This window comes from Mercurialis annua, linkage group LG3 (genome assembly GCF_937616625.2).
Source record: "Mercurialis annua linkage group LG3, ddMerAnnu1.2, whole genome shotgun sequence".
NCBI classification, from domain to species: Eukaryota; Viridiplantae; Streptophyta; class Magnoliopsida; order Malpighiales; family Euphorbiaceae; genus Mercurialis; species Mercurialis annua.
The window spans coordinates 6368950-6388689 of NC_065572.1; the positions used below are offsets into that span (position 1 = coordinate 6368950).

Below are 19740 nucleotides of genomic sequence, written 5' to 3' on the forward strand. Positions count from 1 at the left end.
AATTCATGCCAAGATTGGTCATTCGGGGTCATTAGAAAGCCCATTTTATGTAATCTCTGAAGGATTCAAAAAAGTACGTATGCTTTATTTCTAGTGAGGAATACACTCCAAGCAATATCGACTGTTTTTGTCGCCGCTACCAGCTCAGCCACATAAGCACAATCTGTACTCAAAGAAGAAGCGAAAGAACCTCTTGTAAAACCAGCTACTGTTCTAAAACTCCCCCCTCCAGCTGCCCCGTGAGAGCCTAGCGTCGAGGCATCTTTATTTACCTTTATCCAATATCTTAATGGAAAGTGCCAACTAATTGAAATGATTTTTGGAGCAGCAGCAGAATTCCAAAAATATCAAAAAACTTAAGAATACATAGATCGGCCATTGAAATATACATAGTACCACTTCTGAAGAAGTCAGCTTCACAAATTGAGTTCCATATCATCCGAAGAGCAAAGAAGATCAAACTGGCAATAAAAATTAGGCTTAATGGCAAAAAAACTCAAACCTTTCCGACTTGTTGCAATTTTATCCAAACCTTTAGTTTTTGCAATAATATCCAAATTAAATATTTTGTTACAATAATATCCAAATTGCACTTTTTATGTGAATTTTTTTGAGTTTTTGCCATTTTTGGGACTTTACTATATTATATACATCAAAAAATAATAATAACCTAATATCTTAATTGAAAACAACAAGTTTAGCCATCAATTTGACTATTATTGCTATAAAAAATGCAATTTGGATATTATTGCAATAAAAAAATACAATTTGGATATTATTGCAAAAATTAAAAGGTTTGGATATAATTGCAACAAGTCGTAAAAGTTTGGGTTTTTTTTACCATTAGCCTTAAAAATTATAATATATTTAGCAAATGATACATATATAATTGTGGGTAGCTTAACACATTTTGCCTTGAGACATATGATAAGTCAATAAAAGTCCATTTGACTCTTCAACTTAATTCAGACAAAAAAAATTAAAAAAATTAGTATACAAAAATCTATTAATTTATCAATTTTGAGTTAGTTTTCACCTTTGACTATCTAGACTAATTATCAAATCAATGTTAGATTAGGGTGTAGTTGGCCAAAAATTAACAAATTGATAGACTTTTTTTTTTAAACTACAAATAAAACTCATTTGATTATTCGTCTTTCAGGCGAAATGAACCTTTGTTGTATGATAAATATAAGAAAATGTATTTTATTTTCTTCTGGCATATTGCACTCAATGTTTAGATGAAGATAAGCATATATCTTATTCCATGTTATAAGATAAAAAGTTAGTGATGAACTTTACAAAAGATGTAAGATAACATTAAGAATAATATCATTCAATCATTCATCATCTAGATAATTAGGTTTTCTAATTTAGGACTTGGCTTTGGGTTATACTGCTGCAGCTCGGCCATCGTCTAATGACCAGAGACGCCTTAAGACGTACTAATTTGGGTTTGCGGTTTTCATGGAGAGAGTTAGGGGTCAGGAAAAAAAACGACCAGCTGAATTAACTGATCAAACCGATAACTTTTAGTCGGTTCGGTTATAAATTTAAGTTCGGTCTCGGTTTTGATTTTAAAAAATGATTTTTTGTTATTGGTTCGATTTGAATTTAAATTATTTAAACTAACCAAACCGACCGAATAAATCAAAATTTTAGATTTTTTAAAATTTAAATTTTTTTATTTTATTTTATTTGGTATTAACCGAACCGACGGAATGACCGACCTATTTGGTTGGTTTGATTTTGATTTTTTTTTCCTTTTCCTATTTGATCGATTCGATTTTGACTATTCGACCGATTGGATAATTTGGTTTGAATTGACAGTTCGATTTCGACCAAACTGACTGAATACTCATCTTTTGGTATTTACTAGCCATTCTTTCACTTTTTTTCTAGGATTTTAAAATTGGTTCTCTCTTGGCTAAAATTTATGAAGTGTAAAATTAATTCAGGGTAAACGTATGATAACTAAATTTTAAAGATTAAAATATGTAACTAAAGTTTAATTCCACACTATACACGCGCGCGCGCACACACACACACACACACACATATATATATATATATATATATATATATATATATATATATATATATATATATATATATGATCAAGACCGACTATAAATGACTGAATTGTAGACATGTTATGGTGGATCCGGGTGGGGGGATCAAGGAGGGTCGGCTGACCTTCCTTGTCAAAAAAAAAATTGAAGGACTAATAATGCTGCACTGCTACAAAATACATAAATAGGGGCGATTTGTTCTTATATGTGCTAGTTGTGTTTTGTGAAATCGCACTTAAACCATCGTTCTTTGATTTTTCTAAGGCCCCCTTTGGAACAATTCTTTTTACTCACTGGAATTCATTTATAAATGAATTCCACTGGAATTCATTTGCAAATGAATTCCGCTGTTTGGAATGAAAAACTGTAAACTATAGAATTAAAATGAATTCTGCATATTTATGTTTGAAATGAATTCTAGAATTCAATTCTTTTTAATCTATCCCTAAATTAACCTTATAACCATTTCACTAAACATTAAAAATTAACTAAAATTCTACTAAAATTTATTATATGCTAAAAATAACTAACTATATTTGCCCTATAATATAATTTTAGTATATACTATATTACATAAAAACAATTAAAATTAATAATATTAAAAATTAATATATATATATAAAGTAATGTATTTTTAATAATAACAAGTATAACATAAAATACTAAATTACTAGCATAAATTGTTAACTTAAATAATTATTAAAATATATAATTTATTTTTTAAATTTCAAAAAAATAAAACATAACAACATAAACCACAAAGTTAGTATTTCTGGAAAATACCGTGGGCACGCTTTAACTGAAGAGATCTTCTGTTTTTTTTTATTCAAAAAATTTCCGAAGTACCAATTTTTATAAATTTTATAATTCAAAATATAACAATATGAATCACCAAGTTAAGATAAGCTACTAACTTAAACAAAGATCAAAATGCATGCATAACTTGTTCTTCAAGTTTTACAAATCCAAAATATAGCATATATTTTGTTAGAAAAAATTACACACATATAATTAAAATCAAATACATAATATATAACAAGAAAAAATAAAAAAATTACTCACTAGTTTATTTAACTAATTATAAAAATATGGAAAAATATTAATAAACTAATTGAAATAGTTAATTAAAAAAAATAAAGATAAGTTGATAAAACTAAATTTTTTAGTTTGAGATTTGTTGTAGTAGGTATTATAATGATTGGTTGTGTAATATGGAGTAGAGACAATTAAAAAAAATAAGAAGAAAAATTGAAATTAAAATGGAAAGAAATAAAATGAGAAAGAAAATTGAATGAAAATGGAAATAAATAAAATGAGAAAAAAAATTGAAATGAAAGTAACAGCAAATAATGTCAAAAGAAAAGAGAAAATCTTTAAAAAGTTGAGGGTATTATTGTTAAAAAGGGATTGTCCTTTTTGTCATGTGTTGTTCATTTGTAAATTCTATCTATTTTGCTTGGATTTATAAATCCACAAATTATAACTAACATTAATTCTCTGATTTTAATTTTAAGAATTGTGTTTGTCCATTCATTCATTTCAAACATAAAAAATTGAAATGAAAGTAACAGCAATAATATTGTTTTCAAAAATCATCGGATGCCCAGCCCTTATCTCTTTAATTGTATTCACTCCATGCTGGAAACAGTTTCTAGTTCGCAGACAAAGGAATCTTCGGGCATGGCAACTGTCCATCACTGGAGTCCTCCTCCTTCGCCCTATTTGAAGATTAACTCTGATGCTGCAGTTTCGGTGGCGAAGAATTTATCGGTCTTGAGTGCAGTTTGTAGGAACTCGACAGGTGAAGTAGTCAGATGGGGGGTGTCGTTTCTGCACGGTTGTATTAATGCAGAACAGGCGGAGGCTAGAGCTGTCCATTTTGGGCTGCAAATTGCAAAGGATTTACGTGTTGCTGGTTTGATCTGCGAAATGGATGTGCTTAATGTAGCAAATCGTCTTCGGAACCCTTGTGCAGCTGATGACTATTTGCAGTTATTGATTGATGACTGTTTAGCCGATAGTGTGGGAATGGATGTTCGGTTCCAGTTTGTTAAACATGATTGTAACCATGTGGCTCATAGTTTAGCCAAATGGGGTATTTTTTTTGGTAGAAGTTGCGTTTCTGACGGAAATGTTCCTTTTCCGGTTAATGAGCTTGTAACCCTTTTAGTTCATTAATAAAGTACAATCTTGAATCTCAAAAAAAAAAAACATAAAAAATTGAAATTATAAATGAATTCCAACTTTTTTTAAGGAATTCATTCATTCCAAAGGGGGCCTAAATAGTTGAACTCGAAAATTTCGACCATCCAGAATTGAAATCCTAATTTGGACATTATTCTTCACGATTTATTCACTTACACGACACACTGAAGAATTGCATTTATTAATCTAATAAAGGTATTATCTAGCTTAAACAACACTTCTGATTTGGTCGTTATTTTCAATTCTGTAAAGATCTCCAAATTTCTTGAAGGCTCTCTTGGAATAAAACAAAATTGAGTGAAATTGTGATCATGCATTAGTATTGGAGCTCTTATCCTCGCGGGTTTCTTTTGATGGATTCACAAACAAACGATGAAGACGTTTTGATGCTTTATTTACCTATAAAATAAGAAGAAGAAGAAGAAAAAAAAGAAAAAAAAAATTAAATGCTTAAGACATGTAAATTACAAATTCTATATTCCAACTTTGAAAGAATATTATATTTACTTTTACAAAAAATTTAACTAATTTAATATTAATTATAAATAAAAATTGATATAATTATAATAAATTTATTAATATATTCATTGACGAGTTACGTTACGAGCCACGTGCATAGCACGTAATGCGAAACTAGTATTAAATAAATAGCCTAATGGCGAAATAAAGTCAAACATTTACGACTTGCTGCAAGTTAAATCAAATCTTGTATTTTGTATAATAATAGCTAAATTGTTTTTTTTTGTAATAATAGGCAAATTGGTGGCCAAACTTGCAATAAAAAAAATGCAAGTTTGACTATTATTACAAAAAAAAAATACAATTTTGCTATTATTATAAAATTTAATAAGCTTGGTTTAAATTGTAACAAGTCGTAAAAGTTTGACTTTTTTCGCCATTAAGCCTAAATAAATTCATAAACTATACTTATTTTCTCAATTTAATTACAAATTTTAAAATGTCTCAATTGTATGCAAGAACTTTCTTTTTTTCTCAATTTAATACATATGCCGACGTGGCACTCATTTGTTGGGATGATTTTGTTGAGGTGGACATCATTTTTTACAGTCACGTCATCATCTTAATTACCTCGTGTATAAATTGAGAACAAAATGAAACTTTATGCGTATAATTGAGACGTTTTAAAGTTCGTGATTAAATTGAAAAACATGTATAACTTTTGACTTTTTTTAACATTATCCTTTAAAGAAAAGTTAAAGTTTTGAAACTCTATATCAATATTCTATTTTTATGAAAAAATATTATTTAAATGTTTTTCATTTTAACATTTCTTATTTTAATATTTTTGTTAATGTTTACGTGCTGCATAGTATATATATTTTTTATCGTTAATATATGTATTCAAACCTGAACGTCCCAATCAGTTGTCCATATCAGAAACGATAATACAAGAGTTTGCGATGCTACTCCTATAAGCATTCCAATCCATAAACCCTGTAAATAATCAAACATCAGTATAATAATAAAAATTAATCTAAAAAATATATATTTCTATAACGATTTTATTAGTCGCGGTATCAAAAATCAACTTACCTTGATTTTAAGATGAGCTACATAGCCAAGCAGGGCTCCTACGGGTATGCCAATCCCATAATAGCAAGCCAAGTTCACATATGCAACTTTACTTTGTAAACCAGCACCCACAGCTACTCCTGCAGATCCAATTGGTATATTAATGGTTATTAAATTTTTGGAGTCACTAAATTTGTAAATTAATTCATTTTGGTTAGAGAATTTCAATTTGTTTTAGTATAGACACTAAATTTTAAATTGTAAGCAACGTGAACTAATATGTGGTAGCTGAATTTTGCCACACAACATCTTCTTTTAAATCAATAACAGCATTAAATATTCAGGCATTAAATTTCATTTTGGTATAAGAAATTCTTTTTACTCTATCCTGTGGTATCCGTTTACAATATAAACTAATTTAGTTTGAAATTACTAAAAAAACTCCCGATTTTTATTTTGAAGTTCAGTGTTTCAATTGAAATAAACTATAATTCTATTACCAAAATAAAATTGAATAAAAAATTTGTGATTCTGAAAATTTAAATATCCGTTATATACTTGCCGGTGAGTACGGGTTGAATGCTGTTGAATAATAGTGATATAGCAAGCAGCTGAGAGAGGTCCGATACGCTATCAGCAACTTCTTCACTATCAGTGAAGAGGTAAGAAATTTTTCTGCTGAAGATTAGGCATAAAATAGAGGATATCACTCCAATGCTCATTGAAGTACATAGGATGATTTTAATTGAGAATTTTGCAGCTTTCGCATTTCCAGCTCCCAGTTCATTTGATACTCGAACGCTGGTCGAATTTCATATAAATTAATAAATATATTACATAACATAAGTCTAGGCTAAGAATGTAGATTTTTGACCTTATAATAAACAATTTTTGATTAAAAAGGGGCTGAATGAAAAAAAAGAAGATTATATATCAATACCATGCAGCTCCAAGGAATCCAAAGCAGATCATAATTTGCCATCCACTAATGTTGAGGCTGCAACAAGAAATTGAATTAGAAAATTGACGGGTATGATAACTGAATAAATTTATGATACTAGTAAATATTACTCTACAAATATAATTTTAGTTATTATATAATAGCTCAGTTTTGATAAAATAATAAATTAAGAGTTCTAACTTTATTTTTCCTCCCAATTTATGTATTCTCTATATCAACAGAACTTGAATGTCTATTTTTGGGTAATCAATTTATTAGTTTAGAGTAATACTGCAAATTAAAATCGTACGCGATTCAACAGTTCAAACGATATTTACTCTTTCAATTTCGCTACTCAGAGGCACTACTGCTCGAATCCTAATTGTATCACTTCCCAAATTAAGGAAAAGATGTGCTGTTTTTCTTTATAAGTAATGCAATGCTAGACCAGTTCGTGGACCGGATTTATACGACTCGAAGAGACCTAATTGGATTTGTCTTTTTGAATGCAAGTTCAGCTATGAGCTCGGTTCGGACCTCATATCTACTATTTAAGTTGGTCCTTGTACTTATGCGGGTTTGGACTAGTCCCTTTTCAGACTTACACTAAAATTAAATAACTATGAAAAACTAAACACATCAATAAAAAAATAAATTTATTGCTGATTTGAGTTTGGACCGGACTTAAAACAAAAATAATTGAGGAAATTAGACTCAGCACTTGATTATCAAAAATAATTCCAAAAATACTTGAGCATCTTTTTTTTTTCTGTCAACACTTGATCCCACCTTTTTATTTCATCTAGCACTTGATTCCACCTTTTTATTTCATCCAGCACTTGATTTCACCTTTTTATTTCATCCAACACTTAACCCAACTTTTTTATTTCGTCCAACATTTAACTTCATTTTTTTATTCATCCAACATTTAACTCCATTTTTTTAAAACTTAGAAATTAGATTTTAAAATTTTAGGGGTTTAGGGTTTATGATTTTAGGGTTAGGGTTTAGCATGATTTAGGATTTAAGATTTAGGATATAGGGTTTATCATGATTTAGGGTTTAGAGTTTAGCATGATTTAGGGTTTAGGGTTTAAGATTTAGAATTTAGGGTTTAGGGTTTAGCATGTTTTAGGGTTTAGAGTTTGGAATTTAGGGTTTAGAGTTTAGGCTTTAGCATGATTTAGGGTTTAGGGTTTAGTATGATTTAGGGTTTAGGGTTTAGAGAAATAAGATTTTAAGTGTTAGGTTTAATGTTTGTATTAAATCAAGTGCTAGGTGTAATTTATTTTCTTTTGTAAGTATTGTCCGCAAATAAAAACGAACATAAGTATTTTTGAGATTATTTTAACAAAATCAAGTATTTTTCAACTTTTCCCAAAATAATTATCACTGCCCGGCATAAGAGACAGGCCTGAGCGGGCTGGGCGGATGCTCAGGCCCATGATCATGTCTATGCAAAGGTAATGAACCTGACAGAAATTTAAATTTGAAGAATCAAAAATACCTACCAAATGGAAAAGGCTGAAATTGCAACCGTAGCATTCTTCATATATCCGGCTAACAGTACAAGAGTAGACATGTACCACAACTCTAAGCTATCAAACATAGATAAATAGATAACCAATCAAAATCCATATATTAATTTTAGGCTTAATTATTAGAAAATAATTTATCTTTTCGAACTTTTATGGACCGAACTTTTAAAATCGTCAATTTTAATATATTTTTTTATTTTCAATTTCAATTGTATATTTAAATTGGAGTGGATAGATGTTCAAATATGTATAAAGCTATACGAAGTAATATGAATTGTATAATTGAACTTTTTCTCACTCTAATTTGACAACTGACTATATTTGAAATTGAAAATTACTAAATGGACAAAATTAATTATTTCGAAAGTTTGGACTATGAATGGGAAAAATTGAAAAGATGGAATATTTTTAGATGATTAAATCTTAATTTTATTTGTGGCTAATTTAAAAAACAATAAAGAAAAATCAGCTAAGAAAAAATTTTACCATATCATTATGCCAGAGGAGATTGAGAGCTTGACAATAGGCAAAATGTCCTTAAATGCAGCAATTGTAAACCCCTTCCATGTTTGAGGACACCCACCCCCAAAAACATAGGCAAACAGTCCTAAAGCTGTTAACCAATTAGATATATTTAGTGCACCCATTGCAGCAGAAACACCCAATTTTAATTTGGACACAAGAACCCAAGACAAAGGCACATGAACTGCAAATGTGACAGCAGAAATCCAACCAACAATCTGGTTTTTCATTTGGGCTTGTAAGTATTTTTGCATTGTCAGGATAAATATGAAACTGTAGACGATCGGGATGAACCATAACGCGATTCTTCCAGCTACGTTTGCTATGTCTGAATCCTGACCGATTAGTTTCAGAATTTGTGCAGTGCAGAAAAAAAGAGGAAGTATTATTGTTCCGAGAGCAACTTCAACAAGCCATGATCTTTGCAAATAAATTCCCATCATGTGGTACTGTCCTGCCCCATATGCTTGTCCACATAACGTTTCCGTTGCGCTTGACATGCCAACCTATCGTGGCGAAAAGTACAAATTTTATTACTCTCTTTTTGGTTCAATTCTACCGTAGAATATAAGATAACTGCTAATTTGTTACTGCTAAATTTGTGGCAAATGTTCTTCACAAAGTTTTATGACAAATTTGTGATGAAAACTGTCATAAAATTCCGTCACAGATTCTCAAAAATCCATTATAAATTCTTCATAATTTGTGACAGAATTTTCCACATAACGTTTTATGACAAATTTATGAGAAACAAAAAACAATCATATTCGAATACAAATTATTTTATACAATTTATTTGAACTAAGCGGACCATAAGTTAACTTTTAGGTAAACGAAATGCAACTATATTCATTTAAATTAACAAACCCGCAATCAGAAAGAAACGGTTTCTTTTACACGGATACAGTTACGGACACGAAATTTACCAGAATCCCATCGGCGAGTTGGATTAAAACGGTCTGCACAAGAGCATAAGCAGCAAGATGTACATCGCCAATATGTCCGATGAACAATTGGGTGACTACCATCATCCCAAAAGAAGTGACTCCGACCACGATTCCGGGGAATGCAATTCTCCATATCTGTTTCGACTCTGTCCAAATCCGGCTTTTGAAATTATCAATTTCAACGTTTTCGGATACAGAATTATGACTCTCTTTAGATATTTCCATTGTTCTGCACAAGGAATTCTCCTTAGATCAATGGTAAACATTTTATATCACTCTAATGAAACTAATAATTAATTATGCAATGAAGATGATTTAATAATTATATTATAATGTTGATTCTAATCGTGTTGCGCATTGCTGACAGAATTGTTAAATTAGATTTCAGATTTGCTCTCTGAAATCTCACGTTGTTTTCATTCGGATAGAGTTTTTACTTAATTAATTTGCATATCTTTTACTTCTTCCAATTCTCTAGTTCAGAAAATGTTTAAATATTAGTAGAATCAAATCAGAAGATATGGATTTTGTTCAAAGAAAGGAAATGGAACATGAGCTAGCTGTGCCTGTCACCACTTAACTTCTACTTCTACGCATAGTCTTAGTTGGGTACATTATCTAGCCGTCATTAGATATGTGATAAATATAAAGGAAAAAAGGCTAAAATATTTTGCGGTTATTGAATTATAAATCTTTTAACACGTCGGTAACCAACGTTTCGTTTGTTACATTTTGACAATTCAATAACAAGAGGTTACTTATTTATTCCACACGAAGTTTTGTTTTATTAAGCCATTAAATTTTATAAATTAAATAAGTTGAATTTATTAAGCCATTGAATTTTATAAATTTATAATTTATATTTGTGTCAAAATAAGCTTATGAGCTAAATTGAATTTCAATTTTTTTAGTCTAAGTCCTTTGTCTTATTTGATTAACAATAAAAATGAATGGAGGGACGAAACTGTTAATATAAATAAAAGTGAAAAAACCGTACCGTTTGATTTTCAAATAAAAAAGACGAAAGTGTGACTTATAATATATTTAGGACTTCAGAATAATTTGCTCTAAATTTATTCAAGTATTCAATTCTTAAAATATTTACAAAAATCAACAAAGCGACGGTATATAGTAGTTTATTAAGTTTAATAATGCAAAGACAGTATCAAATGTCGACCGCAGACAACAAGACTATTGAACTGAAGGTCCATATATATTTAATTTGACCTTTATTTCCACTCTAGGCAGTTCATAAAGCAGAGTTTGCTGGTTTAGCAGCATGCAATAGAATTTCTAACTGCTTCACAAATCTGCCCATGGCCTGGAATGGCAACCACACTGGCACTACAACTCCCTTTTCCCCTTTCTCATTCTCAAACGCTGCGCAAAAGCTTGCCATGTTAGGAGTTGGTTTGGTAAGACCACCATATACAGCTTTGCCCCATCCAAAATCCACACCTTCCAAACCTAAATGTCTCACATCAGACATTATGTATGTCCCTTCCTCTGGAATAGAAGGCCGGCCCTTGATGACTAGCGTATCGGCTGTTGATTGCACGTACTCTCTAGTTATCTCTGATTTAGCCTTTCTAATTAATTCTAACGCATAGCCTGTAGAATTTGTTACGAGTTCTCCAGCAGTCGAAACTGCGGTTGAAAATACAAATCCATTTCCGTAGTAACCTTTTGGTAGTATATCCGGACTAAATTTGTTGCGGAGATTATGGGAAAACATCATTCGCATTTCTAACGTTGGGTTCGGTTGAAGTGCAATAGTTCGACATTTCCAAAGACATGCTATTAGTATTTCCACTGTAGTGCAATGTCGGAGATGGGAAGGGGCGTAACTTCGGACAGTGGCGATTTCCGCGGGACCGAAAAAGAATGCTTGGAGAACTAAGTCATCGGGTGGAAATGGAACTGTTGCCGTAAAATCATCATATTCTCTATGTATGCACGTAGTCATCGGTGGACTCCTCGCGTTAAGAATTTGTCTTTCCCATATTGGGAGGATCGAAGGGTAACATTTTCCGTTGGCTAGTTCTCCGATTGATCTCAAGAATTGAACTATGCCAGGACCATCGATCATTGTGTGATTGTATCTGAGAGCAAAAACGAAACCACTGCACTTGAGGCGTGTCACCTGTTAGTTTGGCGCAGCCATAAATATCATAATCTATAGGGTCAAATAATCCATTTGAGAACATCTTTGGATGTGTATTTTATTTTTAAATTTTGTTTTATAAAATGAAAAACAACTTTCTAATAAAAATAAATATTTTTAATTTGAGTTCCATAGACTCTTTATTAATTCTTTTTATTTTATTTTATTTTATTTTTATAGACAATTATTAAAATTACAAATTAATTTTCATTTTTCTTTTTTGTCAAAGTTAATTTTCATTTTTCACTTTATTTACTTAATTAGTTTCTATATTAAAAAATAAATAATATTATATTTTAAAAGAAAAAATTACTAATTTATTTTCAAAATTTAACATTTTATCCTTTAAGAATTGAATTTGATCATAAAAATATGGAAACCCATTTTCACTCTCTACTGTAAATTTAAATAATAAGCTGTGTCTATTAAACTTTTAATTTATCGTCGAACATTTTAAATTAAAGAATTTTACAATTATAAAAAAAACCCCTTACAGATGCTCTAAGTATCAGATGGTAAGGTGAGATTTTGACTACTATTTTATTATTATTATTTCTAACATATAATCCACGCAACGCAAATACCCATTAGAGTTGATATAATAAAAGAAAATATTTAAATTACTTAAATGAGTTGTTTATAATCTAATTTTGACAAACTATTTTTTTTATATTCATAAATTTGACCATTTTATCAAATATATATTTTAGAGATTTATGTCCGTCAATTTTACGAATTGAAATAAATATATTTAATTTTCAATTTAAATCTATTTTAGAGAATATAATTCTTATTTTGAATCCAAATAACCCTTTCTAAATTGAAATTAAAAATCAACTGCAATAAATAATTATCTCTAGAATACAAAATTTATAAAAGTAAATTTTAAAATAGTTATAAATTGGAGTTTGGATATATTTGTCCTTATTTGTAAAATCGACGGATTAATATGTCCAATTTATATTTTAGGGAGATATTTAAATAAATAAACAAAATTATAGATATGAAAATCATTTTGCCTCTAATTTTAGAACTTTCACTAGTTTAAATTACACTTCACTCAAAAATTTAAATCATTAGATGAAATACCAACTAAAAATGTTATCATTAATTGTCTTCTTTTGTTTAAATTATTAGATGAAAACCAACAAACAGCTGCAAATTAAGGAAGAGAAAGAAGTACCTGAATAAGCAGCAAAGGGCAATTTAAGACTCCATTAGAACCCGGTACATCAAAAAGGAACTCGTCTAAGAAGTGAAATGGAGGTTGAAGTACATTACCGGAGTGCTGAAGATCAAAATCAGCATCAGCCTCAGTAAACAATACTCCTTCACCCGTGCATTCCACACTAAGTTTTCGGTTGGGTCCTTCTCTAAGTCTACCGGCAAGCGGATAGTAAAACACTAGCGCTTTACCAATTGCCTCGCGGATCACCTTGGCGGGGTCCTTTCCTTGCATGGAGGAGCGATGACGATAGATTTGGATGATAGGAACGTAACAACGGACTGATCCTTGGTCGTCAATGTCCGACAATGGCTTCAATTTATGAGGGGTTGGCTTGGACGGGGCTATGAGCTCAGGTTCACGCCTGCTAACATTGAACACAATGGAACTTGCAGGTGTTTTCATGGCACAAGTATATTTAGGTGTTGGATATTTTTTTATCTATTTACACAATTATGTAGCATCTTTTTATAGGTAGAGAGAATCATAAGAAACGACAAATATCTTTCATTTTTTTGATTTTATTTTCCTAAAAAATGTTTTCAACTTTTTTATGATTTTCTATTTAAAATACATTTATAACATATATAATTTTAAAAATATATTGATATAATTTCTTTTTCTATATCAGTATATTTCTGTTAAAATAAGATAACTTCTAATAATAATAATAATAATATGTCCATTTTTAAATTAATGCAAGTTGATTTTGAATGGATATATTATTATTATGTCTAATGGAAAGTTCACAATCCTACACGGCGAAATTGGTTTATATAAGAATTTTTCGACTTACAGGGCTGTTTTACCGACAGTTTTTGACAATGAAAAAAATGTTTATAATATTGAGAAATATATATATATATATATATATATATATATATATATATATATATATGTTGATATTGTGGCTGATCCTATTATTAGTGACTTAAATAATATTATGGCTGATATTGTGATTTCTATCGAAGATTTGTATCAGATCCAAGGGGTTAATCTATTGTATCAGAATCAAACTCATTCCGATGTCTCTTTAGAGGATCCGGAATTAGATATTTCTACTCTTCATATGGCTGATATCAGCTGTCACTTTTTTTTTAGGATAGCCCTTACAATTAGGGGTGAGCATCGGTCGGTTCGGTTGGAATTTTTTCGGTTTTTCAATTTTCGGTTGGGATAATATCCAAACCGAACCGAACCAAACTTTTAATTTGGATGTAAAAAACCAAACCAAACCAAAAATTTCGGTTCGGTACGGTTCGGTTCGGTTAAAATCGAATTTGACTAGTTTTTCTTTTATTTTTTTATTTTAAAATTAATTCAAATATTAAATAATTACAGTCTAATAAACTTCCATAAATGTTTAAATATCAATTAATAACTCATATACTAATAATAATTAAGATATAAAGATAAAAAAACATATAAATATAACTATATATGTATATTATTTTAAAAAAATATATATATTATATTAAAGTTAGGTTAATTCGGTTTTTCGGTCAGTTCGGTTTTCAAAACATCCAAACCAAACCGGACACCGAACACCAAACTTTACGTAAAGTAAAAACAGAATCAGACCGTTTTCACTAAAAAATCGAACTAACAACGAAGTTTGATTCGGTTTTCATTTCGGTTCGGTTCTTGCTCACCCCTACTTACAATTGCTATATCTTTTGAATTTACTGATATTGCAGGTGGTGATAACTTGAAGATTAACACCTTTGTTAATACGGAAGTGGATCTTAATTTTACAGTCCTCAATCTAATGTTGAACGCATTCAAATGGCTAATGATCTCTCTAACAGACTAATAATCACCCATCCCCCTCGACTTTTACCCTAAACTTCCCTAAACTCCATATACTTTCAAAAGCTTTCCTAAATTTCCCAGACTTTATGGCGATTCCACCCACGACCCTTATGGACGAAACTACCCTTATAAAAAAAATTGGCGGCTGGCGGCGCCACGTCATCTGACATGTTATAAAAAAATTTAAAAAAAATTGAAAGATCCAAAATACCCCTGAGTTCAGCATGTGCTTGGGTACGGCAAGTTTGGCATCTGCATGTTAGTATTTGATGCAATTTGAGAAGTGGATGCCAATATGGTGAGACAAGTTCGGCAATCAATCAATTTGGCAAGGAGCAGTTTTATAGTAAGTCAAGTTCGGCAATTAATAAATTAGGCATGAATTGGTTTGGCATTTTTCTTGTGATTGTTCAAATGTTGGGTTAAATAGAGTTGGTTCGGCAAGAAATCAATATAGACAGCTTCGTGGACAATTGGTTTGAAAAAAATGAGTTTTAAAGTTTGGAATGTGCAAAAAGTTAAAATGTAAAGATAAAATAAGTGTTGTAATTTTGTAAATATTTTGTGTACAGTCGACCCTCTAATAGTTAATATTCTATAAATTAATAATTCTAATAATTAATAGAAAATTGAGAGAACCAACTTCGTTCCACGTCGGATAATTAATAATTCTATTATTTAATAATTAATAAAATTTAAAATATATTTTACATGAATATTAATTATTAGAGAGAATTTTTTAAAGAAATATATAACAATTGATGATTTATTTGAGGCAATAATAACCTTTAATTCATAAAGTGGAAGTTAAAATACCATCAAATTATGACTTTCTTATTCTTTTGAGAATTTTTTAAAGAAGTTATTAGATAAACAAATTAAAGTAAGTAAAGTATCTCTAATATAAAAGTATTAAAAATTATTTTACTTTATGAATACAACTTCTTAATAATTATTTTTTAGTTTGATATCAATTGATATTTCTTAAATTGAATATAAAATTGTTTCTTTTAAATTGAGTGATTGTAAAGTGTATTTAGTTAGTTTTTTTATAATATAATATTAATAGTAGGTCTATTAATGTAGATGTTTTAAAATATCTTTTATAATTGTTTTATATAAATTCAATAAATTAATAATTCTAATAATTAATAATTCTAATAATTAATAAATTTTTGATCCACCATGTGTATTAATTATCAGAGGGTCGACTGTATATAGAGTATACAGTGTAAATTCCCTTAAAAATTCGACAATTATTCTTGCAATGGAGTTATTAATGGATGCCGAACTTGTCATGGATATTTGTCCAAATATTTTCTTAAAAAGTTCAAAAATGTCATGGATGTCGGACTTGCAATAAGTGGATTTAGTTTTCGAACTAAACGACCAATTATTAATTAGGTGTGATTGTTGCTTCGTAGGAGATTCAAAACATACGGTAAAATTGCGGCTCTTTACCTTACTTACATCCAACTAAAAAAACGTAGGGAACATTGTAGGGCTTTTTATATAAAATACAGGAAATCAGCCACTATTTTCTTTTATACGGCCCAATCCAAATCTTTACTTGAGGAAATTACACCATATATCTCATTTTCCCTAAAACTATACATTAGTGACCCAATAAAAAAATATGTGCAAAAATCTCTGAATTGATTTTAAAACTTTTCATTTATACCTCAAAATAATTTTACTCCTATTTTACCCCTTGTTGTCATGACCTTCGATTGGATTTGTTAATCTTCGATGCAAAATTGTCCCGAGTCTCGACAACTGGTTAGGCAGCAGCTCCATGGAAGTCTGGCGGAGTCCGGCGGCAAGAAAGTGGCCAAAGAAGCGGCGCCGCCGGGCGGTAGACTTCAGGTAATTTGCAAAAGTGGCAAAATTAAGAAGCAATCCAATTTAGGAAACTATGGACGACTGGGTTGACGTAGGGACGAACACGGCTCTGAGCTCCACTTCCACCTCGCACGGCCTCCATCTCACCGCCATCTTGCATCGCCTCGCCGGAGAAAAGAACTGTGAATTCAGGCTGTTCATTCTAGACAAACCCAGCTGGGTTTGTCTGCAGATGAGCAGACATCTGTTCGTCTCCAGCTCCGGCGAGAGTTGAAGATTCTTTGATCTTCGTTATTACCTTTGGCTTGAAGATTCTTTGTTTGTGTTTATAGAGATGGATCAGACTCCAATAGAATTGTGTATATTCCTTTTTGAATGTGTATTCTACTTGCCTGTGTAACATGGGTTATTTGAGCTGCATTGATGTTTCTAAGTATTATGTAGTACATAAAGTTGCTAAGGCAATGCGTAAGTGAGATGTTGTTGCTTGGAATATTATGATTTCTTGGTATGTCAAGACAAAAAGATATGTAGCAGCAATTAAGCAGTTTAGGGTAATGATGAAATGGGGAATTAAACCAAGTTCTGTTAGTTTTGTCAATGTCTTTCCTGCCATCTCAAGCGTCGGTGATTATGAGGCCGCAAATGATCTTTACAGGATGCTTCTCAAACTGGGAAATGAATATGCAAATGACAGGTTTGTTGTGAGTTCAGCAATATCCATGTATGTTGACATTGGTTGCATTGATATTAGTGAGTATATACAATGTGGTAATTATTTGTTTCAAGAAGTTGATTTATTTCTCCAAGCTGTGGAAACAGAACAAATTCTTCTAGATGGCATGACCTTTCTCTTAGCATTAACAACAATTTTACAGCTGCAGTGTCTGGACTTGGTTCAACAGATGCATGCTTTTAATGCTTTTGTGATCAGTTTTAAATTTGTAAATTGTTTATCATTCTATTTAGTTTTGTTATGTAAACTGTTTATGATATAAAATCAGATTGTTTGGTCAATCACGATGTTGATTGTACTGACAAAATTTAGTTAAATATTTAGTTAGATAGTGTTTGTGAGTCATGTGATGTTGCTATTTATTGGTGTTTCAAATGAACAACCCAGGTATGCCTTACATCTACAAATTTTGTTTGACGTTATCGTGAGAATTTATCCATTATATGCAATCATTTTAGCTAATCTAATAACCATTCACTCCATTAGACATTGTGGTATTTTCACACTAGTAGATAGCTTTCTTTTACATTGATCTTCAAAAGCTTATTTAACTTCTTAATAATGATGTACATTACAAAAGATTTAGAGATATAAAAATTATTATCAACCGTAAATAAAATTAAAATCAACTTAATATTTATAAATTAGTAAACTTCAAATCAACCAAATATCAATCACATATTAACTAATTTATTTCATTATTTTATGCAACATAGTTCAAAATTGTTATTACCATTGCCCCCCCCCCCCCCCTTTTTTTTTTTGAGGTTGAGAAGTATCGATGTTTAAATGAATTTTGTTAACATGTTGAAGCTCTTGTTTTGTAATTTGGTCAGATTTTAAATATCATTCATGTCAACCACAAATCAACCAAATGTCAACTCATTTTCAACTGTAAAACATAAATAAATAGTGTTTATGTGACCATAAATCAACTTATTATTAACTTGAGATTTTAAATATATATTTATTAATTTAAAATGCATTTTTATAACCATGAATAACCTCATTGTTCAAAACTATTTTTACCGTTGTCCTCTTTTTTAAGGTTGACAAGCGTCGATTTCAACTGTTTTAATGAGTTCTATTTAATATGTTGAAACTTTTATTTTGTAATTCGGCCAAGTTTTAAAGATTAATCGCGTGTCAACCAAAAATCAACAGAATATCAACTGAAAATCAACTGAAAGTCAACCAAATATCATCTAATTCATTCCATTTTCTTATGCAACATAGTTCAAAATTGTTATTCCATTGCCCCCTTCTTGAGGTTAACAAGTGTCGATGTTTAAATAAATTCTGTTTAACCTATTGAATCTCTTGTTTTGTAATTTGGTTAGATTTTAAATATCATTCAAATGTCAACCAAAAATCAACCAAATGTCAACTCATTGTCAACCGTATAAAATATAATTTAATAGGGTTTATGTGACCATAAATCAACTCATTGTTAACTTTAGATTTTAGATTTTAGATACACATTTATTATTTTAAAATGCGTTTTTGTAACCATGGATAACCTCATGTTCAAAACTATTCTTATGGTTGTCCTCCTTTTTAAGGTTGACAAGCGTCGATTTCAACTGTTTTAATGAGTTCTATTTAATATGTTGAAACTTTTATTTTGTAATTCGGCCAAGTTTTAAAGATTAATCCCATGTCAACCGAAAATCAACAAAATATCAACTGAAAATCAACCAAAAGTCAACGACAACTGAATGTCAACTGAAAATCAAACAAATGTCAACTAAAGATCAACCGGATGCCAACTGTAATTGACCAAATATCAACTGAAAGTCAACTAAATATAAATATTTAGTTAGATATTTGTAATTGTTTATATTATATTTAATACAATTACTTACTTACTTAATTATTTATTATTTGTTCTAATTTGTTATCGATCTTTGGTTTAAATCATTTTTTCATTTTTAGTAATTATAAATATTGATAAATTGAAATCGATTTAAAGTAAACTAACTTAGACAAGATTTTTAATAATGTGATTATGAATCTAAAATTAATTTTGTCTAATCAAAATTATCTTTTTAAATTTTATAATACACAAAATGGTGGATAATTTACGTACTAGAACTCTCAATTAATTTTTTTTTTATTTATTTAGTCTATAGATGCAGTAATATTTAATTTTATATACTAATTTGATGTCTAACTCAATGTGTAAACTTGATATCCACCATATA

The 19740-nt window shown here is 30.0% G+C and overlaps 3 protein-coding genes across 3 annotated transcripts; 1 reads left to right on the top strand and 2 right to left on the bottom strand.

Moving 5' to 3' along the window:
• The first annotated feature begins 3707 nt into the window (after positions 1–3707).
• LOC126672183 (uncharacterized) lies at positions 3708–4250 on the top strand. Its single transcript, XM_050366129.1, has one exon. It carries the CDS (start codon positions 3708–3710, stop codon positions 4248–4250), a length of 543 nt encoding a protein of 180 aa, XP_050222086.1.
• Positions 4251–4358: 108 nt separating this feature from the next.
• On the bottom strand, positions 4359–10090 carry LOC126674530 (protein DETOXIFICATION 24-like). The gene is made up of 8 exons (XM_050368990.2): positions 9737–10090; positions 8775–9316; positions 8262–8348; positions 6751–6807; positions 6373–6611; positions 5832–5950; positions 5646–5732; positions 4359–4676 (listed from the first exon to the last, which is right to left on the bottom strand). Exons 1-8 carry the CDS (start codon positions 9980–9982, stop codon positions 4587–4589), a joined length of 1467 nt encoding a protein of 488 aa, XP_050224947.1. The 5' UTR covers positions 9983–10090; the 3' UTR covers positions 4359–4586.
• Positions 10091–10857: 767 nt separating this feature from the next.
• Positions 10858–13598, bottom strand: LOC126671467 (benzyl alcohol O-benzoyltransferase-like). The gene is made up of 2 exons (XM_050365233.2): positions 13105–13598; positions 10858–11900 (listed from the first exon to the last, which is right to left on the bottom strand). Exons 1-2 carry the CDS (start codon positions 13549–13551, stop codon positions 11007–11009), a joined length of 1341 nt encoding a protein of 446 aa, XP_050221190.1. The 5' UTR covers positions 13552–13598; the 3' UTR covers positions 10858–11006.
• Positions 13599–19740: the final 6142 nt, after the last annotated feature.